Source organism: Odontesthes bonariensis, chromosome 14 (genome assembly GCF_027942865.1).
Source record: "Odontesthes bonariensis isolate fOdoBon6 chromosome 14, fOdoBon6.hap1, whole genome shotgun sequence".
Classification (NCBI taxonomy): Eukaryota; Metazoa; Chordata; class Actinopteri; order Atheriniformes; family Atherinopsidae; genus Odontesthes; species Odontesthes bonariensis.
The window spans coordinates 26,875,221-26,900,954 of record NC_134519.1 but is presented as its reverse complement, the minus strand read 5'-3'; the positions used below and the strand labels follow the sequence as shown (position 1 = coordinate 26,900,954).

Below are 25,734 nucleotides of genomic sequence, written 5' to 3'. Positions count from 1 at the left end.
CCCATGGGTTTCGGCCAAGCTTCTCTCCCTCTCGTTCCCTCACTCTTTCCCTCAACAGATTAATGCAAGGAGACCAAAAAAAAGAGAAAAAAAAGTGGAAAGCCCAAGAAATGAGGAGCCCCCACGCCTTTCACCGGAGACCCCCCCCCCGCTTTCTCTGTCTCTCTTATTTCTTTCGTTTGTTTTCAGGGGCGGCTGCTGCAACTCTGCAGACCACCAACAACTTCCCTTTCAGTAGTACTTGACTCTTCCAAATACTCGTTCGTCTCTACGCCCTGACACTGCCAATGCCCCCCCCCTCATCCCCTACCCGCCCGCCATGTCGCATCGAGAGGCCAGCCCACCTCCTTCGCCTTGCCTGCGACGTGTTCGTGGAGTTACACCCTTTCAAATTCAAGCGCTTTCCTCCTGAGCCTCTGATTTGATGCCCACATTGATGCGCCTGCCTGCCAGCATATGGCTAATGGCTGCACACCACGAAAAGAGCAAGGGGACACACGGACAAACGTAAGAGTGCATCCACAATAGGGGCGTGATTGAGGGATCCACAAAAACGTCCCTCATGCGGAAGTATGAGATGCTGTCTTTCAACAAGTCACTCAGGATTAATTCTCTGACAGGATGTGGTGCAAGGCGTGTCAAAAGTTGACAAGCAACTGGCACCCGGCCTAATGGGTATTTGATAGCTGCGGACAATGGCCGCTGCCGCTTGAGTGGAGGCCCTCAAGTTATGTTTAACACGAGACGAGCAACGCAGACAGGATGCTATTCATTTGTTCATCAGTTCAGAGCAATAGAATCTCACAGGGGATGCGATAAAAGAATAATTAGCATTCACCCGCACTATTCAATGTGCTGAGAGGAAGTACTAAAGGCAAAGAAAAGAAGCGCTCCTGTCAAACAACTGCACATGTTGATACAGGCAGAACAGACTCATCGTTGTTTATGAGGCACTAAAGCAGTTTTTTGCATTACAACTGCTTACGAGCACCAACTATCAACTCTTCGACTTATATTTCATTAAATAGGTAAACTCACTTTTGAAGAGTTGTGACGCAGCAAAATTACACAGCATCTTAGGGCAAAGCCATTTTATTTTAATGTTAAACAGTGGGGGGGGCATTCTATTTTTACTGATTGGAGAAAAAAAGAATAGAAAAAAATGGAAAATTGTCTGCTTCTTCAGTACCTTCACACCCTCTGTTCCAGGAGAAGCAAGTAAGGCAGTTTGATGGTGTGGAACAGAAAAGGAGGTCAGTCCGCCTGCTCCAAAAGACACACCTGACACTGGGGCTTGTAAAACCGCTACCTTCTGCAGGTGGGGCCGACCACTCTGACACTAAAGCCCGAAAATACTGAAGCTGATGGTTTCTCACACTTACTCTGATGATCTGAGCCATTTCAGTTTGACTACGTACCCACTGAAACATCAATTGACGAAGAAATCACAATGTAAAAATGGATATGAAATCATTGTTTTCACAGAAGGCTTTCAATTCTAAAAAGTTTAGAATGAGTTTTCAATTACTTTCAAATAAAACAGTATAAGTGTAAATTAAATAAAGTTTTTTTTTTTTTTTTTCAAACAATCCTTGTTACATTTAAAGTAACATTGTAAAAGTAAAACTAGGACATCTAAAAAACAGAAAAATCTAAAAGGATGCGCATCATTAGCCATGTGCTTATTACCCTGCGATGAACGCTGATAGATCGGTGAACCTGACCTCACACACACATACGCACGCACACATTCTTGAAAAAAAGTGAGAATAATCCACTGTAATGGATATTTACAGTTTCGATGACACCAGTTTATTTCATCCAAGCAGCATTTGCTTAACTCAACCTGGAACTATGGAAAGCGCTTGCACTTGCTGGTAATTGTTGGCATCTGCTTGTTGCCCTGTTGTGTTGAGGATATCAGAAGGTTTTTCCAAAAGCAAGGAGGTGCAGGGAAGGGCTTCCATGACACACTTTACAAATAATTACAGCTATGTAAAATACACTTTATCTCAAACTGGTAAATTCTTATGTTTTAACAGATGAAAAGAAAATATTGAATCACTTAAAAAAAAAAAGGCCCAATAAGATGAAATAATTCACAGTACCTAATAACCTTAAAATACACAGTGTTTAAAGCTGAACAAACAGCTGAAGCGAAGAAGTCGGAATAGTCTGCCGTGAAGGTAGAACTGGCATTTTACTCTTAAATGCCTTTAAAATAATGCAACTGTTGAATGAAGATCCATAGACTCGACTGAACTAATCCTCCAACGATTCGAGATCATACGAAAACACAGTGGGGAGGTTATTTAACTCCGGATTGATGATCCAGTTTGGACCGTGGTCTACTCATGCGCAACCAACAGCCATTTTGTGACGCATTATGGTGTTGTGAAACATGACAGCCGTTATTATTTCTAAGAGGGAGAGCTGATTACGCTCGCTGCACTGGTCATTATAAATTGAGCGATTTGTGATGTCAACGCAGAGCCAAAACTGTTTATAACTGGGCTCGACTCACTGCAGTCAGTATACAAACATTACTCTGCACCGCACCCCTACCCCCCCTTAGAGGCATGGTTGGTAATCCTGTTCAGAAACACATTTTGTAATACTAGGTGAAATGGTCCGTCTATCCGGAGAGTAATCTATACATGAGGTATTTAGAAAAAGGGCCGAAAATAATCAGACCTCTGTGGCAGCTGCAGGATTGACGAAAAGCTGACCGATCCAAACAAAAAAAGATTCAATTCAGTCCGAACCTTCAGAGTAGAAACACTTTTGTGAGGCTACTGAAGTTGGTTCTTTAACAGTCTCTTTTAGGGCCAAAATATGGTACCAAATATGGCGCCAGTGTAACCTGGACTTCGTTGTCTGTGAATTACTGTGTGCTTCGTTACCTTTTTTTGGGCGAACGTTTGCACAGCCAGCATTTACCTATGATAACACACTGGTGGCCAGCGCTGTGTTTGTGCGTTTGACCAGTGTACACCTACGTAGTCTTAACCAGTGATGAATGTTTTTGTGCAGCAAGTTTACCAACTGAAAGACCATAAACATGTTTTATAAAAAAAATTACAATAATCACTTAATGTAGCAGCTCCCTCAACCAACAGTTTTAGGAACTATGAAAAGCTCCTCAGGTCAGAAAGCGCCTTATGGCGTATCATTTGTTGCTCCACAAGGATGCAGCCACTTATTAGCAGCTCAGCCTCGGGTCTTTTGGCCTACGATTAGGTCAAATCTAATGAAAGGCTTTAAGAGTGCATCCACCCAGACACACGCTTACACTTGACTGTGCTTTAATCATGCAGACAGCCAGTACAGAGGCTATGGGAGAAAATTCTGTTTGAATTTGACGGGGGACAAACAGATCGTAAAATAATTGCTTGTTGTGGCTGCAGCTGGCTTTTTGTGGAGGGGAGGTGGGGGGCTTGTTTTGTTAAGTAATTGCCCCATTACGTTAGGTCATTTGCCTCTAATTAGAATAGCACAGATGCTGCTGCTGATAACAAAAGCAACTTGTTCAAATTCTCCCTTATTTATTTCTTTGTGTGCCTGCTGCAACTGCAATAGTTCTGAGACGGAGAATGCCATCGCTCACACTTCAGGGTCAATGAAGCTTTTTTGATGGTGGCTGAAAGTTCTTTCTATTAATTAGCTGGCCAACTGACTCAGACTTCAAAAAGTTTTTGAGTAGGAATCGCCGTTGTGCGTACCAGTAGCATCCACACGCAAATAGAGAAACGTCCAAGTATCCGAGCGGACAGACCAGCAGCGAGGACAGGGAGCACACTGCTGATAAGGTCAGAATGGATCTCTATTGTCCTCAAGGCTCTCCTGTTAACATCCCAACACATGCCAACATCAATTACAGGCAGGCCTGAGGCCAAACATAGACACGGATTCTGAGCTCCTTCATTAGACATACGACAGAAATTCACCTTTAACTAAATTCGAAGAGAGATGGAGAAACTGAAGGAAGAAAATGAAGGCGACAGTCTTGTCGATCCTGCCTCCTTAATGGGAGGTTTAAGCTGTGAGAAAAAAAAAGTCTTTCCACTCTGCACTAGAATAAATACACAGTGGTTTGAGGATCTGTTTTTATGATAGTGTGCATGCCTTACATCACCTTGTAAGACTGGTTAATTACACGTACAAATCAGGTGGGTGGAAGACGGAACTCGAAGCTGTAATTAGCAAGCGAGCTGAACTTCTTTCAGAGTTGAACGCATGAAATCGTGTCTTTGCATCTATTTTCTTGTCAGTTTTGGCTCATTATTTGATTTATTATAGCTTAGAGGTAATACCTTTAGCCTCAAGGAGGTATCAGTGTGAAACTGTTATCACCACCAACAGGCAATGGCAGTCACAATGTCTTGTTGCCAAAGGTTGTTTGTGTTTTGCTCCAAGAGCAGCAAGGAGAGCATGCAGGTAACAATCAGATAATACTGTGGGCTTTACTATAACAGGAACTAATAGCTAAACTGGGTCATGGTAGTAAATAAGTAAGCTTTTCCATAGGCTACTTAAGCCACGCTACTTTCATTTTGAGTGGGTCGATGGTGCAACTGCAACAAGTAGTTCTGACACGATGGCTGTGGTGAGACCCCAGCATAATGAGGCCTTTTGAATCTCTCTGAAAGAGAGAAGAGGCTTTCTCCTGCAGCCCCTCTAAAGCAAGAATTCCTCGTCTAAGATCATTGCTGATGTCTTTCCTCCTTGGCGTCATAAATCAGAATTTCTCACGAGGGGGCCTCATCATCTGGATCAGTCATCAGTCAACAGGCAACATTTCGTGTTTCGTGTCACATTAGCATTTCAGTGGCAGGGGAAGTTATAGAAAGATGCACCGCTCAGACATGAAAACGCAAAGTCTGAAGAGGAGTCGGAAAAAGCACATATCATTTGAATAATTCATTCTCTTCTCTCGTGTTTTTCTCTGTTTTCTGATCTGCACTGACAAATAATCACAAACGTCTATGCATAATCATGACAGATATGCAGAATCTCTCCAATACCTTTCCGTCTGAGAGAGCTTTGTCATTCTAAAGGCCATCTAACTCAATTTAAATTCAGTGGAAAAGAGCAAACTGCATCCTTTTATACGGAAATCATGTGAGTCGGTGTCAATGTACATTTCCTCCCACAGTCCAAAGGTGATACTTATTTATACCATATGATAGTAAATGTCAGTCTGTCTTTGGCTTGTAAAGATGGGATTTTCCTCGCCTTCGGTCCAGTATGTGCTGGATGCGCTGCCTGAATTCATCTTCGCGTTGTCTCTGCTATCAGTGCATCAGTGATTAGACTGTTTAGTGTCCTGTGCAGAAAAAAAAGACGTGCAGTCTTCTAGAAATCCATTGGATTCTATATTCCTGAAAATATTCCGCCTCGAGCTCAGACGACATTTAAAGAAAGACGACAAAACGAGCAAACTTCAAAACTGAGGTCAGAGAAACCCGCTTGGAACCCGAAGAATCCTCACAGGTGCTCAGTGACCGAAGTGTCAGAGCGGAGCCAAAGCTAACAAGGTTGTTTTTTCTTTCACTGCTCCACTTAAATTTAAAGTTTGCTGCTCTGAGGTCTACTTCATTCTGTTTTTGTGCAGTTTTTGATACATCTCAATAAATTGTCAACTATCTATTCCTCAGCTACTCATAAGACTACAGCACTGTACTATAAAGGAGCTCTGGTAAACACAGTGTTACTATAAGCCTGTGCATGCATGATAGGGGATTTATATCCACATGTGAATTCAAAGTCACAACATGGCTTCTTTTGCTTCAAACAGCTAAGATCACAGGGAGCCAGCAGTCACGTCTGTACTTATTACATCCTCTGTGATCTATATATCTGTCCCTTACAGCAATTAGGTTAATTTCTCTTCACCTCTCATTAGTTCTGCATGCCTGTGATGGCACCTCCAACAGGGAAAGCTGCCTTGAACTGAAGGAAACATGGACGGGCCTGCGTCTCTCCTTCATGCTGAGTGCTTTGTGTGATGAAAAGCTGGGAGAGTGGAGGGCAGAGCAGTCGGGAGTCATGAAATAAGACTGGATGAAACGAGGGAAGGGAAGAGCAGTGAGGAGAGAACTTCACGGGACTGAAGTTCACAACAAGACAAGGACCGCAGGAGCCGTAGTGCAGAAGAAAAGGAAAGAAATGCAACGGCAGTTCGGCTTTATCCAACTTAACAAATGGACTGATGTGCTGATGCGCTAAAGGAGGGAAAATCAGATTTTTTTTTTTCAATTCTGTCCCAAACAGAACTTTAACTGGGAGTGAGGACAGAAACTGTGTGGGAGAAGGGAAGAACAGGGATTAACATCAGCTACAGAGCAAATGAAAAGCTCAGGCCGAACAGAGAGGTTAGGAAGGGAAACAGAACGATGAAGATTCAGATGAGCGGGTGAAACTCGTTCGGCGGCCCAGCTGATCTGGACACGACCTGCCCCTCGCCCGCCTCTGAACACCCCAGGGGAGGGATGCAAATGACGGCACGAAAGACAAGGGGGCAAATAAAGAGGGAACAGAGAGACATTTACAACGCTTGGTTAAACCTGAAGTTTCCATAATTTCTCCACCCATCCCCCGATCCATCATCCCTCACTGCTTTGGCTGGGAGGGCCCCAGCTGTTCGCTCTGTATAAATAGCGTGAGGCTTCGGTTCCGACCCCCGGGGAGAGCGGGGCTCATTGGAGAGAAGGCATGGGAACAAATCGGGCCGGAAAAAGCACACAACATACACGTTTTGACAAACATATGGGACCATTGCTGGGATGAAAGCGAGGCACATGTGAGAAAAGTTGGCCTCACGTGGCAGAAGTCACTGCCGTGCTGAAAATGTGACAAGAGCGAAAAACAGCCAGGACAGGAAAGACAGGAAATATGTCTTCTTCGCTTATGAAGGAAAGAAAAGCACTGTCCAAGGTCCTGCCGCGTCGTGCACACAAGTTCATCCAGTCTTTATCGTGTGCAAAGACCCAAACATCAAAGGAATAAAAATGTCTTTACGGAGGAGAGAGACTTTCAAATGTCATGTACATGACCAACTGCACATACACCAGCCAAGCACAACGAAGTCTGTTATTTGGACAACGGAATAAGCTACAAACAAATCTAAAATGAACAAACTTCTTGAATAACTTCCTATTAGGTTCCTCATGAAAAAGATTGTTTTATTAATCTTCTTCTTTTCTGTCATTCTAAAATGTTTGGATTTTACGTGGCTGGTCGGACAAAACAAGCAACACTTTTAAAAGACGCACAAACTGTTTAGTTCATAGACACGATGAGCATATATTTCGAATAATTTCCATTACAGTGTTACTTTATGTTGTGTTGACCCATAACCGCAGCTGTGGCACACGTCTTGGAGCGGTCATCCACCAGTCGTGAGGTTACTAGTTCGATCTCAAGCCATGTGAGCAAGACACTGAAGCCCAAACAGCCCTCGAGAGGCTCCACGATCCAGCTGTGAGGACAAACAGTCAACACCAAAGTGCTTTCTACAACATCACCGAGGCCGCCTGTGATTTGCTCTTTTTTTTGTCGAATCCCACTATTTTCCAGCTGAGCTGCACCTGGACCTGTCCCGTTTCACCACGATCAGCGTGGACCTTTCTCATAACAATCTGAGAGCCAAAAAGAGGCTTTTATACAATTACCGTGTTTGAAAAGACCCGGAAACGGAGAGAAGAAGAAAAGTGTTAAATAAGACAGAGGAGGTGTACGAGCAGGGAGGAGAGGGCTGTCCCGCTCAGAGAAAAACAGACCACCCCTCGTCCCAGGCTTACAGCTGCCATTCAACACTCACACGCACGCACACGCACGCACGCACACGCGCACGGTGAGGGAGCAGGTTGGGTTCAAGCGCAAAAAATTATCAAAATATGGTTCTCAAAAGGCCTTTGGAAAGAGTTCAACTGGAAGCCACTGAATAAATGATAATAATACCAAAAGAAACCAGGGGGCGGGGTGGGGGTTGCTGACTGTCCATAATTTCACAAGAGAAGTGTAAAGTCCCCCTCTTTTAAACTCGCATGTCTGTTTTCGTGGAGTCGGAGGGAGGGGAAACCCATTAAACCAGAAGAAGAAAAGGCGAGAGGAAGAAATTCAGAAAACAAAATTTTCAACCCGAGCAGTTTTTCCCTAAAGACATCAAAAGGCTCGGAGCACAATGGAGTCCGTTTTTTTTCTTCTTCTCTTGATCTGTATTTGTGTGTGGACAATACACTGGAAGTCGGTTGGTGGTGGGTTACCTTTTCAAGAGTGCCCAGCAGCGGACGTGTTTGGCAGTCGCGACCCGTGTTTCTCAATTGTGCGCTCGCCACAGTGGCTGCCGTTATGCACACACTGGGCGCCGCCTGTACCCCGTACGGATGATGGCATCGTTTGGTTTTTTTCCTTCCCAACGAGTCGGTCAGTCGGGAGGTGGAGTGAAACAAGAGACAAAATCATGTCTGACCTCAACCCCCCCCGTCTCTCTCGGGCTCTCAGTTCACATCTGTTTGTTGGCTGTTGGATCTAGAGGCAGTCGGCACGGATGCTGAGCACTGCTGTTAACTCAGCCGGCTGACTGGCAACTCAATATGTCTCTTACATAAGTGCGCATAGAGGGAGGGCGATAAACTCGCTGCGGTTTCACCTGTAAGCGTATGCAGATCATGTGGCACACGTGGTGGACAATCTGCCCATCTGACATCTGACAGCAGTCGCAGACAGACTGCACGACTAACCTCGTAGAAGTTTTGGCTGTGGGTTCTACTCTGCCTTTCTATTTAGTTTCCACTTCACAGCCTACAGCACACATTAGCCACACAACCCCTGGGAAAAGGACACACGCACAAACACATAGCCACTGAGTGAAAAAAGCTCAATCTCTCACACTTTCAGCCATTCACACACACACACACACACACACACACACTCACATGCCAAATGGCTCACAACTCTGAGGGTACACTAGACCAATCACAGTCTTACACAACAACGTTTTTGCGTAATAACACCGTCACTGACTGTACCTGTCACTATATGATATGAGGGCTGGTAACGACAATAATAATAATAATCTGCACTTTACTTAGTTTGCTAGTTTAGTATTTTGGTTCCATTAGTCACAAAATATGAAAAGAATGGACCTAATATTTAGTTTCAAGCAGAATTCACAGACACAATGACATTCCCACCGATGCATATGTTCAAAATTGTGCTGCAACAAGCAGATATAAATGAATGCTGTGACACATAATTGAGTAAATATAAAAATATCAGGGTTCAGAAGGTTGTGACTTCTTTGCTGGCAGAGCTCTAGCATCAAGCAGTGTTACTAAATAATCAGTCCAAGCTTGCAAAATCTTACAAGTTGTAAGATTAAAAAGCTTGCCAAAGATCATAGGTCAGTTGTACGTGGCCTCTTCTTCAACTTGGCCTTGACGGTTGTGGGGGAGCAGCTGTGGTCCGCACAGCCTGATTTGTGAATGCAATACTGAGTGGACATATAAACAACACCGCAGTCCAACTCCTCCTTCTTCTCCTCCTACTCTCACATCCCGGCACATACATCTAAACGGCAGACATTTTAAAGACTACAAGTGTAAAAGAAGTAACTAAGGAGTAAAAACAAAGAGACAGATATCCGCCCGTCCAGTAAAAGCTTGTGCCAGGGCACCATCTGCTCATCCGCTCAGTGGAAGTAGCGGCTTCCAGGGCGGTGAAAGACAGCGCAGGAAGATTGAGGGGATGGGGCTGCTTTTCAGAGGAGAGGAGAATTACGTTTGGACAGAAAGGGTCCTGGCAGGAGGCTACGGGCTGAACCAAGCGGTAGCAGGAAGCTACCGCCTTGTGTGTCTGGAGATTTATGGTGAACGGTCCATCCACCAACCATCTGGGCAAGTGTAAATTAATCTAACCTGACTAAAAGGGCAGGGACTTCCAAAGAAGTGGCGCAATGTTGAGGGAGAACAAGAGACAAAGGCGATTTACAAACAGAGCTGAAGATGAGCGGATTAGATGTGAAACGGGAGGCGAATAAATAACGTTTACAAATTGTTGGTGTGGATGTGAAAAGGCGTGCGGGGAGGAAGAGACGGAAGAGGCAGATAAAAGGAATTAAGGAGAGGGTGGAGTGGAGTAAAGAACGAAGTGACAGTTGGTGATGGGAGCAAGACTTTGCCTGTGTGCTGTCTCACTCTCCTACACACACACACACACACTTTCTTTGAGTCTTTGTTGACTCTAAGCCACCACTGACATCACTGTCCGATACTGCTGAAGACAACGGCCCCAGCCATCAGTGGTGACCAATCACAACAGATGGGTTCTATAAGTGTTCACGAGCAGCTGTCTGCTGGGACCGCTGGAGCTCTTCTACCAGCTCCCAGGAGCGCTGTGCATTGTTTAGCTTCATAAACCGATAAAGTCACCTGAAAGCAATCTGAAATCAAACCCTGGGCTCCTCGTCGTCGCTGTACTGAACCAACACCACAGCGTACTGAACAAAAAGTCCCAGGTGTTTTTAGTTTGGTGAATCTGAACAACAACCCTCACTGTATTTCTCTAACATCTCTACTTTTTAGAATGCATTTAAGAGATTTCCTTCAGATCTAAAAAGAACTAAACTAAACAAAAACTTGGAACACTTCAACTGTGACTTTTGACAAACTTTTAAGTTGATGCATTCACATGTTACTAAACTACAAGCCCCTTGTGGCTCGAGGATGTCGTACACCCCTGAGGTTTTAAACTCCCCACTGACCACTTATGCAGCTTAGGTCTACTAACATGCCGGCACATACAAAAAGAAAGCATTTACTTCTGCAATATAACAACCATCCACCTGAGCCAAACTATTCAAAAGGCCGACTGTTGTCAAGTTTGCAGCTCAGTTACAGACTGCCAAACTCCCCCCACCACACACACACACAAAAAGTTCTGAAAGCAAGAATCCAATCTCCTTCGTCCAACAGGAAGCGGCAGGTGAGAGCGGACCAGACTGATAACGTCCTCCTCACAAGTCAAGAAGAGGTGTATTCATTTAATGTCTTGAAAGGATGTGGCAGAGGAAAAGAATAAAGTGGAAAGCAAGGCTTCAAACAAGCGAGAATGTCAGTGGAGAGTTGGAGCTTAGTTTGTGTTCATTGCCATCTTAAGACGGACCGCAGGACTTGGACTGAGTGGGGGAGACAGAGGGAGAAGTGACCTGACTGTCAATGATGCCAAACCTCTATTTAAAGCTCCGCCGGCCGGCAGCACAGGCCTGACACTGACACGTTTACCTCTTGGCCCCGTCTCTTATCAGCAGTGAAAAACCAGCAAGGACACGTTTATTGTTTGAGGTAAAGGACAGATTGGCGGGGCACAGTAAACACAGGAGGAAACTTCTTTCTCCGTGAGTGAAGACAAACTTTGCAGACTTTTTGGGACGGGGTTGAGCTGACGATGTGTAGCAAGCATCGCCATGGTGAGCAGCAGGGGAAGACTGAACTCAAACAACAAACAGAAAGATTCAAGGAAGAAACTTGAGCTGTGCGTGGCCTTCCCAGTTAAATGAGTAAAAAAAAAGAAGAGTAATTCAGATAATTGTGAGCATAGACTTTCACTTTTGAGTACAAAATGAGAGAGACAGCCGATTGCAGTCATGTAAGTGATCACAGTGCAGTGAAACTAAACCACCTGGCTCCAAATTAGGGGGAAGGGTGAGGCGGTTACTCAACTGGTGGTCCAACAGCTGCATCCCACCCTACAGTGAAGATGTGGCTTCATCTAAAAGCCCGAGTGTCTGTTTGTGTCTGTGTGCACTGTTTACTGAGCAAAAAGGAGAACTTACCAGGATCCCAGCAAACTGCTTCTCTTCCATCCTTCAGGACCTTGTCGGCAAAGATCCTCTGCCTCTCTGCGGCTCTGTCTGGGATGGCCCGGTCCGCCACTCACTATCGGAGTTCGGAGTTTTCTGAGGTGGCCGTGGTCCGCTCGAACGTCTTTACCCCGCCGCGTCGGGCTCTCTGTCTCGGTCCCCCCTTCTTTCTGTGTCGTTTGCAAGTGTAGCTGGAGTGGCGTCGCTGCTTTGTGTTAATTCTGCCCTAATCCAGAAACTTTTCTATGCTATGAAAAGAACACGTGACAGGCAGAGAGAGGTGGAGGGAGGAGAGGAGTGGGGAAGGAGAGGGAGGCAAGGCAACACTTTTTAGTTACTTTTCCACTTGGCTATGTTCAAACCAGCTCCTCGGCCTTTAAACATGACCCGATTTGAAGTGAAAAATATTCCAATTAAGCATCAACTGTTTGTGCTCTGGGCGTGACTGAAATCAGAAGGTGAAAATCCACCTTCTGACAAAACGGTTGGAGCAGATGCAAAGAATTTCAAATACATTTTGTAAAAGATTTGCATATTGTAGCAAAGCAGCTGCCATAACAAAGTGCCCTTTTGTGTAAAGAGATTAACTGTTAGGGAAACATTCAGACTGCACACTGACTACTGCTGTACGACGGCCAAACCGGGAACAGAGCGCTGAGCCGGGATTTAGGGAAAGGTGGCAGAAAAACACTTTTTGAAGCGCTCGTCTTGGCGAGAAAACACAAATCATGACATTTAATTTGTTTGAAATTTGGTTTAACACTCACAAGTACAAAGGAAATGCTTAACAAACGTCACTGTACTTAGAAAATACAAAGTAAAATTGAAATGTGATGCCAGCAGCACACTCAAAACAAAAATGGTGGTCGGGAAGCAAATAACACAAGAATTTATAGAGTTTACAAATAATGCCATACTGGAATATTGCACTATCAGCAGATCATTTGGGCAGAGATGAGGGTGACAGGTTGTGGCTCACTACTTTGAAATAAAAAGCAAAAACATTTCTGGATGCAAGAGTACAAAGAGCTTCGGTCTTTCGAAATCTAAAGCTCATAATATTGTGGAAAGATTTAAGGAGTCTGGAACAATCTCAGTGTTTTAAGGACGGAAACCACGGTTGGATGCGAGTGTCCTTTGAGCCCTTAGGCTGGATGAGGCTGGATGAGAAACCATCACGTCACCACGATCAGTATAGCCAAATGGGCTTGTAAGTACCATTTTCCCAACACAATTCACTGTGGTTTCCAGAACTGTAACCAGAACTCTTATTACCCAAGGGGGGGAAGCTATATGTCGACTCTCTCCGTGCCCGTCACAATTAGCTAATTACATATGCGCAATCACTTGAGATTATCATGAACATGTCTGCTCAATCGCCTTCATTCAGTGGTAAAGTGTGGCAAACAGCTGGTGATAACAAACATCAATGCCATGTTTCCACACGTTTTCCACTATTTCGTCGGGTTGTGGACATGTCGGATCTGCTTTTTGCTTAGTTTTGAGGTGAAAGCCTAATAAGGCAAACGGTTATGCTCTGGCAGCCATATCCTATGGTTTCTGGATAAGAAAAGGGACAATAAAAAAACAAATTTTTAGTGTGACAGCTATTCGTCCACAAAAACTTAGTACTTTGGGATAAACTTACATCTGCCAGAGATGAAACACTCCAGCCAGGCTGTTATTGGAATTTTAGAGAAACATATGCTGCCATCAAGGTGACGTCTTTTCCTGGGAGATAAGTGGTTATTTCAGCGTGATAACACCAGACCAGATTCTGCATGACCTCCAAAAACCTGGCCTGATACACACAGAGTGTGTGTTTGACCCGTCTCCTGTTAAAAATGTATGGAGCAAAGGCTGAAGCAACCCAAGTAACAAAAGTGATAACTGGTAGGGAAAAAATCTTGACCATCTCATTACAGTGCATTGGTCTGCTTCAGATGGAGACACGGGGTCCTGGGCATTACTTTGACACATACTGCACACCTAAAGGTTCCTCCAGCTCTCTGTGGCAAAACCTCTTTATCGCACCGGCGTATCATTGCGCTTCGCCTAATTATATTCAGGAGTGACTCGAGGAACGCAACAATCAGACTGTGCCCGAACAAGTCGTATACAAGAATGTCCCTCCCTGCAGCCCTACAAAAGATCTCTTGCCCCAAAATATGAGACACGGAAAAGCAGCAAATCTTCATGTTGGTCTGAAAATAAAAACATTTAAAAAAAAGAATAAAAAATTAGATATCAAATGTTTTTTTATGTCAATCCTATATGTTGTCATATCGAGACGGCCATTGAACTCAAAGAGAGTGACTCTTTAGCATCACTCTCTCCTTCTTAACTCCATAATAGGAGTCAAATAGGAGAGAAAAGTTGCCAAATATAGCCACCATTCAGTGTTACGCTCATAAATCCTCACACAAGCAAAACCACTGCCGATCACATGTATGGGAGCCCACAAGGACTCAAAACTGCCCCAGGACATCCATCATACACAGCAGGCTGAACACTGAAGTCAAGATGACAAGAGAAAAAAAAAAACTGAACCTTACCATTCACAATATGACGCTGGAGGAAAAAGAAAAGAAAAAAACGAAAAACTGCAACTTGTATATCAGCCGGCTCAGCCCCCTGAGAAACTAACTGCTGCAAAGACTCTGCAAAGGTCTGTGATCGAACCACACAGCTCTGGCTCCGTCCCACTGGTCGACTTTACTAATGTATGTACACAAGGAGCTGAGCCAAGCCTATTGGACCACTCTGGGAGGAGTGGCAGCAAGAAGTTACAGCAAACCCACTCAAACCTGACGTGTTTGTTCGCTCTTGTGAGGGATGTCCCAGCACCTGAACAATGAGCCTCCCCGCACAGATTACATGAGGCCCCACGGCACAGCCTTGACACTGACATATAGACACTGACCTGGTTCCAGAATCTTCAACATTTGGGTTTTTTTTCCCGTCTTCTTTAAATTCTATGTCATTTTAAGCTAAACATATTTTGCTTATGGATTTGGTTTTGGGTTTTAATCTACCTTGAGATGTTTTGTTTTTTTTCTGTTTAAATTGATTTGGCCATTTCTGTCATTTACAAAGAAGCGCATAGGAAACACTCGTACCTTTCTGACTAAACTACAAGGATGACTGGCAGTGGCTTCTGAACGGACTGTTTACGTTGTGTATATGCATACTGTTCTTATCAAGAGTTACCCATGGCCAGAGTAACCTTCTACAACTGCTGGGTCCCACTTTACAGTTTATCTCCCACTCCATGCCTGAAATAATGGAGAATAATAAAGACCCTAGTGTGCTCGGAATGGCAATTCTGGCAAAAGGGCAGAAAGGCCACCAGAAATAAATTGACAGTGGAGTTTGAGCCCACTGGATGTTGAAACAGCCCACCTAAGTGGGTGTTACATTTACCCTTACAGGGTATGCAAACTGTAGGGTATGAGTAAGAAGTGCTGTGATTACCCCTCCCCACCCACTTAAGTGGGTCCATTTATGATCATGTTAAAGGTCAACAGGAACATAGTCGAATCAAGGCAGACAGGTGTGACAAAGCAGCCAACAAACGGATCAAATTCAGAGGAGAAAGAAAAATCTGCCATTGATGCATTATGTTTTACTTCAGCAGATGATTTAAAGCAGCGCCTTCACAAATATTCACTTTAACTTGCTGCGTTTCTAACTTCCAGCTGTTCGGAGGTACAGGAAAGAGCCGGGATGGGGAGCCGAGCTGGCCGATACCGAGGACAAACAGCACAGCATGTCGCCGGCATATAGGGTATGACCCTCGCCTCCATTTGAAATTATTTTCAGGGTCTGCATCAACAAACTTAAAGGATAAACAAATAATATAAAATATATACAAAGTATGATCAAATCTAAACTTTGATGCCAGTAACAAACCCCCTGGTGTCCCTGGTGCCAAATCACGGCAGCTTAATTAGACGTGTGCTACTATTTAAGAGTAACTTTTTAAACTTTTTCCTTCTGGTTGTAATGAAGGCAGTTCAGTGGCAGAATAAAATAACCGTCCCTGAAATAATCCCTTGGGCAGAAGGCAATTCCCTGTGTTTCATTGATCTACAGACTGGTCTGTGTTTTGGGATTGGTCAACTGGTGTTTTGCCCCAGGTTTTGAGGCGCTGCTTCCCTCTCAAAACCAAAGCGTGCATATCCGTGTCACATCGACAGGTTTTTGGCCCAATCAGGCGCAGGCATGCGAGGAAGACTCAATAAATACCTTTTTCTTTTTAATCGCAAACAGCCTCCCGTCGTCACACAATCGCGTGGCTGTTTGCAAACTGCATCTGCGCTGAATCAGTGTGAGAGCCCTCGGTTCCTCGTCTGACACGATGTGCAGCACAGCGTGCTCAAGACAAAACAGCATCCATTATTGCCAGACGTGCTCACAATGCTTCATATTGTTGGGCTTGCAAAGCAAGCTGTGTCTATCATCAATGAGGTCAATATGCGGCAGTATGATTGGGACTCTGTAAATTGTGTTTTGTCATGATAGACAGCCTTTTTCCCCTCACACTGTGAACGGATATACAGTTTGGAATGAGAAAATGTGGGATTTTATTAAAAAGCTCACAAATTGGGATTTTTCCCTCCCTCCCTCCCTTCTTTTTTTTTTTTTAAATAGTGACAATGGAAGAAAACTCATCATCTCTATCAGCTCATCGACCAGCGCTAAAACCAACTGCGAAGCACTGTGGGCTTTTTCTGAGCCCCCCACCAGCTCAAAAAACTGAGTGGAAATCACAGCTCACTCGTGCATAGATAATGAAAACGGAGCAGAGAAAAGATTGTCCTCTGATGACAGCCTGTGAGCAGCCGCCGCTACAACCAAAACGCACGAGCATAAACATAACAGTACAGGGGTCGTCCCTTCTTATCTTTCAATGGAGTGAAGACCTTTGCCCAGAAAATACACCAGAGAAGATAACAAGACCGTAAGAAGAAAATACATCAGTCGTCGTATTAGAAAATACAGTGAGCGGCAGATGGGAATGCTCCACTGTGCAAAAACACAAACACTCCAAAATTGTGTCACCTTACACTAATTGCACTAGTCTAAGCTAAAAAGTCAGGTATTTTCTCTTAAAGCAACTCTGGAGAAGTTTGTGAACCTTAAAACTATGTACTTCGGACTCATTTTGAAGTACTCCACAGTTTGTTATGCACATTTCCAGGCCTGAAACTGCCCCGCACCAACCGGGGGGCTGAAATACCGCAGTTCACAACTTTTGTTTCCAGCCCTGCACCGCGCTGCTTTGCTTTGCGGTCGCTTGTCATTTTAATAGGCTTTCGATGGTGCCTTTGAAACAGTTTCATGTGAATGACTTGAAGTATTTTATGTGTCAGTGCTTTACAAATTTCTCAAGAGATGTAGAGAGAGATTTTTTTCCGTGGATCTTTGCTGTGAGGTTGTGAGGCAGTGTACTTGGCAAGGTCATTTCTAAATTCTGGTTCTGGCAGTGAGCTTTGGACCATTAACGTATTGAAATGTTTCAATGCTGGCAAAATTCTTTAGGTTGGTAACTGTCTTGTCAGTCAGCAGTTTTTTAGAAAATCTACAGGTTTTCATTGTGCCAACTATGAATGTCAACTATCCGAAACCTTTTTCACTCATACCATGAGGTTGATGGGAAGCTATAACCCTCGCACTGTTTCCGCAGTCACACAAACCACTAATGTCCACTGATAACTGCCACTGTGGCACTGTTAATATCACAGTATTGCTGTATTACTGCTGTAACTTTACTGTGTTCCCAAACATTTGTAGTTGTAGGTTTTACTCTTCAGATTTTCTAGAAAGCCAAAATACTTGGAGACAATACATGTAGATAGGCACAGCGCACAGGTCCAAAACTGGGAAGGTTCTGAAGTTCAAAGGTCACTTTGGGTGCTAGTGATCACAGAGGTATTCACTTTGTTGTGTCAATTTGCTGCCATGGCACCTCTACTTGATGAAAAAGTCTTTCTAAAGTTTTTTTTTTTGTAATAATGCCGTTATTCAGAGGTGATACGCCTTAGATCTTAAATTTGAATTCAAATTATATGACATTAGGCAATACTATATAGTAGGGGTATATAGATAAACTTGTTCTATGTCTATTTTTTGTCTATTTTTGCACTTGTTGCACTAAAGAGAGTGAGGTGTAACTGGAGTCAAATTCCTCGTGTGTCCACATACCTGGCAATAAAAAGCGTTTCTGATTCTGATTCTGATACGAAACAGGACCTGATTCAGACCCCTGGATCGATGGCCCAATTTTCCATTCAAAATCCAGTTGACTGAGGTTTTACTGTAGATCAGGGATAGCCACATCCGGTCCTCGAGGGCCGCTGTCCTGCAGGTTTTAGATGTTCCCCTGCTTCAACACCTGATTCAGATGAAGTGGATCTCTTCGAAAGACTGTTAAGTTACGCACAAGCCTGCTAATGATGCACTGATCTGCATTGAGTCAAAGTGAAATTCCTCCTTCAAGATCAGAGTAAAACAAATATCCCCACTTAAACAGCATATCAGCTGACCTCCCTTGCTCATAAGACCTGTCGGTGAAAAGAGCCTACACACAGATGATCAGATTTAACATGTCCTGGCAAAGGACGTTTACAAGTCATTACTGCATCTGAGATCATATCAAAAAGATAGAACCGTTCTGATGAGTATTTCTTCAGGGATTATTTGACTCGGTGTGTTTGTTGTAAATGACTGCACGTCAGATTTTACTCATTCTCTCCTTTTTTTTAAAAAAAGGAAGAAATTTGAGCTAGTAGACTAATTTTGAATTTCCCCCACTGGGGGATGAATAAAGTATTTTTCTATTTGATTCATTTCTATTTATGTTTTGGAGATCTTATACTGAAGCAAATAAACTTATTTCCAAAGTAAAAGTAACTTGAACCCTGACAGTGCCAAAGCATTCAAAGTCCTTACACGTGCAGTTTGAACAGTTCCAGCAGAACAAGCTTTATTTAGTTCAACAGGAAACCTTAGAATTAGCATTTCTTTTAATCTGCACTGAACAATGTTTTTCATGGGAACAGTGGATCAAATAAGTGTACACGTGTAAGTATAATTGGATCAAATAATTACTTACTTACCCACGGAGTTGAAAAAACACCAACTCATAAGCTACGATAATCTACAATGCTGCGAATATCGTTGGGCCTGCAGCACTGTGCTGGTTAATGCAGGAAATATCTTTCAGACTACCTGCAACACCCCACCAGGTGATGTTTTTTTCCATTCCTTTCAGTTTCACTTTGGTATGATGTCTGGAATGTTACTGAACACAATAAACACAGCACAACAATGATTGTATCAAACATAGCTTATACAACGTATTCAAAGCTGCATCACCTCTCAATAATTGCACCATTACTAAACTGACCAATAGGGGATTTCCTCTTATAAACAGTCCGAAAACGCATACTTCAGAAAGACAACATCAGTGTAACTCCTACCTCCACTCAAATGGTGATACAATTACCTTTTATATCTCCTGATATATACAATGTCTGAGTGTCTGCATTGTGGCTTCATATAATAAAGAATTATCCGGTTAACTGATGTGATTCTTCACAAAGATGGGAAAGAATACAAAAAAGAATGTGAGCAACAGAAAATGTTCCAGCGGTGATTAGGAGGTACATAACGAGGTATAATGCCACCAATCAGAGCTGGTTATCCTCCTAAAATGATCCCAGAGGCAGTTGGCTTGTTGCACAGAGTAGCTCTGAATAGTTGACGAAACATTTCATTTCAGATATCCATTAACTGCGACAAATAAAAAGAAAGGGAAGGCGGCGACTGAACGGCCAGTTATCAGAATCAGACTCCATCTCGATCTGCTCAGCCGATTTCAATTTTCTTTTTCTCATCGTGTGATTTTTAGAAATCGCAATGGGTACATCTCTCGTTAAAATCCCTTTTTTAGATAGAGACGATTCAAATATTGGAAGAGAACTACAAGCATACTGTAGACATCTGTAGATGGGTGGGCAGAATGGCATGCCGACATGAAAGAAGTTGGTTGACAGTTATCGTTCTGATATACACAACAGCATCTACACTTGTTTGAATAAAATTCATACAGAAAATGGTATTTACATATAGCCACCCAAGCTATTAGCCCGCTAATGCCCATTGGTTAGCTGTAGCTGGTCCTGTGATGGACTGGTGATCGACCAATAGATGTACTATTTGTTTAACTTGTGCTGACAAATGACTACAGCAAGTTAATAGGTCTGTCACAATTATCAAAGTTTAACTGTCATGAAAAATATTCCATTGTCTTTTACATTAGATGCAATGCCTCTAGTTAAGCATAAGCCTAATAACAGTTTTGTAATACACATACACGAGTGGCATGTGCTGTTATATATGTAGATTACTATCCTTATAAGCTTTTCTTCTCACTGCCAGGCTGTGACAGCACTACACCTTCATTTTGCCATATTCATAATCTGTCATTTCTGTCCGACTGTGTGCACACATGATACGAGACATGGACTAGTAGCATTAAAGTCACGAGGAAGTGGTTTTCAGTCTTTTGTGAGCAGCTTTTAGACAAAAGTCTACCTCCTTACTACACCCTAATTAAACTAACGAGGGTTTTACTTTCTTTACTTTTTTTTTGTGCCAAAAGAAAGCTTTGACAACAGGTGTGAGATGGATGGCGGGCCACAGGTGGGGTTGCCTGACTGGGTAGTTTTCCACACAGATGAGTTGAATCTGATGGCTTGAAATATACTTTTTTGCACTGAGTCTAACACATCAGCTCTTCTGCCAAAACTCAAACACCCACAGTTGTTGCGCTTCAGCCGAGCTGTGCTTTGGGGCCCTCTGGTGGAATTCTATCAGTACAGAATGAACAGAGAGCTCTCACACATAACTCAGCAGCCCCATCACTCACTATATTCAATTTTAAAGATGTGCCATCAAAGCAACTCCAGACAACTGCCATGCCTTACTTGGTGGTGTTATTAAATCAGGACTAATACTCATATTAGTGTTCATGTCTGGACCAATGGTTAAATACCAATTTCGCTCTGAGCTCCTTGTATCCCCTCTGAGATAAATTAAATTAGCTATCATTAGCCATGGACATAATCTTTCACTCTGTTAAACATCAAACCAGCCAAAATGGATTGTGATTCTTTGTGACGGCACCAATCTCAAATAGTATTGTTACGTTATTTGTTAACAGACAGTTAACACATCCAGCAGCTGTACATCAATTTTTGTGTTCAGTGAGAGTTGTACTGAGTGAACTGCATCTCTCTACGTGCCCTTTATTCAGGCTGTTGTTTGGCTGCTCTTTCAGAGCCTTTCCAGCCTCCTAATGCTGATGCGGTGATGAAAGTAAGCTGAACACTGTAGTCGAGGTCTGAGAAATCAGCACTGTCTGCTCATGGATGCTAAAGCAGGCCATAATCTTAGAAAAAGAAACTAAACCAATTATAAATGATTAGAATGTGAAATTGACTCATTTTCAGCTACACTGACTGAGCCGTGTGTTAATTCTCCTAATTACTTACATTGCCATTCGGTTCTTAACATTATCTGGTCAACTGGGTAGTTTTTCATTTCTGTCCGATTATTTTTATATGCATTTATTTCTGTATTAGTTTCCTCTCTATCTGTTCCTTCCAAATGTTTGTTTTTCAGTCACTTCCCTTTTTCAACATATTCTTGTAATTCAGTTCTTGTTATTCAGCCAGAGTTCTGATGAGAACTAACAGGAGAGATCATATTTCTGCAGTTTTAGCTTCTCTTCATTGGCTCCCGGTTAAATTCAGAATTGAATTTAAGATTCTTCTCCTCTCTTAATGACCGAGCTCCATCATATCTTAAAGATCTCATTGTAAGATATTTTCCTAACAGAGCACTTCGTTCCCAAACTGCAGGTTTACTTGTGTTTCCCAGAGTTTCTAAAAGTAGAATGGGAGGCAGAGCCTTCAGTTATCAGGCCCCTCTTTGTGGAACCAGCTGCCAGTAAATGTCCGGGAAGCAGACACCCTTTCCATTTTTAAGACTAGGCTTAAAACTTTCCTTTTTGATAAAGGCTTATAGTTAGGGATGGCTCAGGTGACCCTGGAACATCCCATAGTTAAGCTGCTATAGGCCTAGACTGCTGGGGGGCCTCATCTGTCACATCTTTCCTTACTTTAGTCTCTTTTTCCCTATTTCATTTCTCATATGACACCATGTACATTTGGCATTATTGTTGTCATTAACTCGTGTTTCCCTGTTCCAACAGGTATCCTTTGAATGGTGTTCGTGTTTTTTCCCCTCTTTTCTGTCTTCTCAAACCCCAGCTGGTCGAGGCGGATGGCCACCTTTCCTGAGTCTGGTTCTGCCAGAGGTTTCTTCCTGTTAAAAGGGAGTCGTTTCTCTCCACAGTCGCTTCATGCACGCTCAGGACGGGAGATTGGACTGAAGACAAGTTTCGGTCCAATCTGTTGGTTTCCTTAGCTAGGAAATTGTTTTTGAATTGGCTCTGTATGTTACCCTGGGTGCCAGCCGAACTTAGCCCCGCCCATAAAAGTTTTGGTCGGGAAGTTCGGTCTGGCTCTGCTCAGTTGGGAAATCATTATGCGCGACCAAGAATCGGTCGACTCAATCAGATTGCCAGGGCGGGCTTTATACGATGATGGACAGATGATCAACAGGGACATTATCGACTGCGTCACTAAAGAGCTGAACATGGCTGCCGCTGGAGAGCTAGGGTGTGTAGATTCTGCCATCGAGTCTGTTCTACAGGATCTCCACATTGCATTCATTTTGAAAGACAAACAGAGGAACGCGATAAAGGCTTTTATCGATAGAAAATATGTTTTTGCCGTCCTTCCTACAACAAGTGTGTGTTGCTTAATCTACGTCACATACTACGTTGCTCTGATTGGTTGTAGGTCTATCCAATTGAGCGAAGAGGCATTTTTTCTCCTGGTTCAGTTGAAACACGCCCCAAACTCAAATCTCTATTGAGCGGTATCAGACTCACATTCTGACTAGAATCGTGAGTATGACGTAGTCAGGCTATCTGTATGTATGACTTAGACTAATTTTGAATTGAATTCATTGGATTTGATTGGATTATGATTACAACGAATTGAACTCCAATTGGCTTGAATTGGACTGTATCAGTGAAGTGCCTTGAGATGGCATTTGTTGTAATTTGGCGCTATTTAAATAAAACTGAATTTAATTGAATTATACATCTTAAACACATATGTGCTTTCTCCTTCACTTTGACTGGAGTGACGTCTGAAGTTGTCGAACTGAAGTTCAACACGCTAAACTGTCAGTTTTTAAACAGGTAACCTTTTTTTTATGTGAAGGTTTTTATGGTACACTTGTTTGAAAGCATTTGTGGCCATTCAAAGGTAGTGCTGAGGTACTTTGAAACCCTTTAGTTGCCTCCATGATGTATATTTCATTATTTCCCAGGTATCGAAGGGTAACAACAATAGAAAAGTAGCCTATAGGCTCAATGTTGGTATAGGCTGTGGGCTAAATCGTTATCTTTGACAATCTTGCTGGCCCAGAATTTCAGAGTTACAACAGCATGACTCAGTATTCATTGAGATCACACAAACAGAAAGCTTGATCAAACAGGTCAGAGCCTGTCACCAACAATGGCGTCACCACCAACTCTAAATAGTGCATTTACTCTATCATATATGAACAGGGCCATGTTTGGAAGGCTGAGATAAGAGGTCTCGTCCGCTTGTTGCTCCACTTACTGTCGACCACGCCTGGGTGTTAATCTTTGTCAAACAATGATAACACTTTGAAAACACAAACACTCAGGTAAACAAGAATTAATGGTAATAAACAGAAAGGAAACTTGAGTGAACCATCTTTTCCCCCTGGAACAGGCCTGTAAACTACTGAAAACTTGACAGAAGAGGTCCAGAAATGATGAGCACCTGAAATACTCTCATCATGAGAAAACATTTTGCCTCTAAAACTACAACAGCTGGTCACCTGACTTCCCAAAGTGAACGTCTTCAAATTTGACATGTTATTTTTCAACCGTTTTAATTAACCTACATGTTTCACGAGTCGTTTCACCCTTTTTTCTACTTTCTACACAGCATCCCAACCTCTTCTGCTTCCCAACAGTGAAGTTATAACTATCCCTGGTGAGAGTCATTTTCTATAGTGTAATAGCTCTACACTATAGAAATAGTTCCCTTAAATTATAATGTCTTACAATCACTACAAAAGAGACGATGGGGCTAAATATCCCATCAAGGACCTCCCTGCATCACAACCCCCATCGCCACTGCTTTGCTCGGCTTCTTTACTGGAGTTTTAACTGGGGGCGCCTCGCAATCAGTGCCACGTGTGTCTCCCTGCTGCCATCAATTAACAGCTTAAAAATAATCCACAGACATTTGTAAATTACCTAACCGGGTATCGTCTTTGTTTTCTCTGAAAAAGCGTCCCACGTTTTCTTTTTTTTATTATTTGTTTTATTTCCAAAATACAGACGTTCTCCCTTACACACCCGACGTGAAAACACGGACTGCTCCTTTAAGAGGATTCACCCGACGTTACGGTTCACGTTATGGCTGGAGACCGCCCGCTTATTCACCATTGAGCTGGAAGGCAACGGCAGCGGCATTAAAGCACAACATGCAACTTTCTGTTCCCCATTAAAGTGTCGCTGACTTACCTCAGAGGCGAGTCATTGGCTCCTTGCCTTCTGTCATTTAGAAGTTTGGTTTCTTTTTTTTTTCCGACAATATCGACTTATTGGAAGTTGCATCTTGGTCTTCGGTCCCGCCTCGGTCACTGCCAGGCCAACAACTCCTCCTTCAAACCCCTCCCTTGTGTTTTTTTTTTTTTCTACTCTAAAAGAGGCTGGGGGCTGCAACATGTGAGGGCTCCTGTCCAAACACACACATACAACCTGTATAAGCCCCCCCTTCCGCGTGAGCTGCCACACACAGGTGTGAGTGAGTGTGTGTGTGTCCTACTCTACCTGCTCGCTGTCATTTTAGTGCGCGTGAAGGGTCTTGGTTACGAAGGTTAATTTTAGCCTCCATTTCCAACGTGTACATAAACGCCTTGATGTGTCCGTAAACTTGAGTGCCTAAACGTCCACAGGGAATCCTGTGAGAGTAGCTGGGCGACGGACACGCGCTACATGATGCCTATTTGGTGAAGCTGCACGTGCTCAGTTTGTTAGGGGCATGAATGTGTGTGTCTTGCTCGTTCTTTTGTTATGAGAGCATGCTGCAGACCCCTGTGATTTGGACTCGTCGCGCGTCTTTGCAGGCAGGTGTGTGGAAGCAAACATGTTTATCGTGTCCATCATGCACGTTTGTGACTGGCCAGTAACCGTGAATTGTGTTCCGGCAGCAGCCCGGTGGTGGAGGCAGAGGTAACGAGCACAACGCGGTGCTCCAGACAGGTGTGGTGGTCTAGTGCTGCGGCCACTGGCGAGAAATGGAAATTTACGGGCTTTCACACAGAGACATAATGGTAGAAATAGTGGGTTGCGGAGGAATGACAGGTGCACCCGTGGGATGAACGATGACACTTGAGAGGTTTCGGCATGCAGGTGGGGGGAGGTTTACCTTGTTTTCTGGACCGATCGAGTTGGAGGGCTGCGGGGAGCGCGGAGGAGGAGACGGGCATGCGGGCGCGGTGTGGTCAGAGGCTGGGGTGAGAGGAGGGAGGAGAGGAGAGGAGGCATTGTTGTACAGATGTGTGCTTACAATGACGGATTAGAAAAAAAAAGAAGACATAATTTAATTAAAACCCTGGGACACACACACACAAAGTAAGCCAAAGCTGCCCATTTATTTTGGATAGATTTTCCAATAGTGCAATTA

At 43.4% G+C, this 25,734-nt stretch overlaps 1 protein-coding gene across 3 annotated transcripts in view; it reads right to left on the bottom strand.

Annotated features, from left to right (window-relative positions):
• The window catches only part of slc6a9 (solute carrier family 6 member 9), a 73,099-nt gene extending 48,499 nt beyond the window's left edge, over window positions 1-24,600 (bottom strand). Inside the window, exons 1-2 of one of the 3 annotated variants that reach the window (XM_075483799.1) lie at window positions 24,570-24,600; window positions 11,837-12,111 (exon numbers count right to left, since the gene is read on the bottom strand). In XM_075483799.1, the coding sequence (XP_075339914.1) occupies window positions 11,837-11,866 (30 nt within the window). In that variant the 5' untranslated portion in view covers window positions 11,867-12,111; window positions 24,570-24,600. Of the gene's footprint in view, window positions 1-11,836; window positions 12,112-14,418; window positions 14,558-24,569 lie in introns of those variants that run through there. The other 2 variants (XM_075483798.1, XM_075483800.1) reach the window with 2 other exon arrangements.
• Between the last annotated feature and the right edge of the window lie 1,134 nt (window positions 24,601-25,734).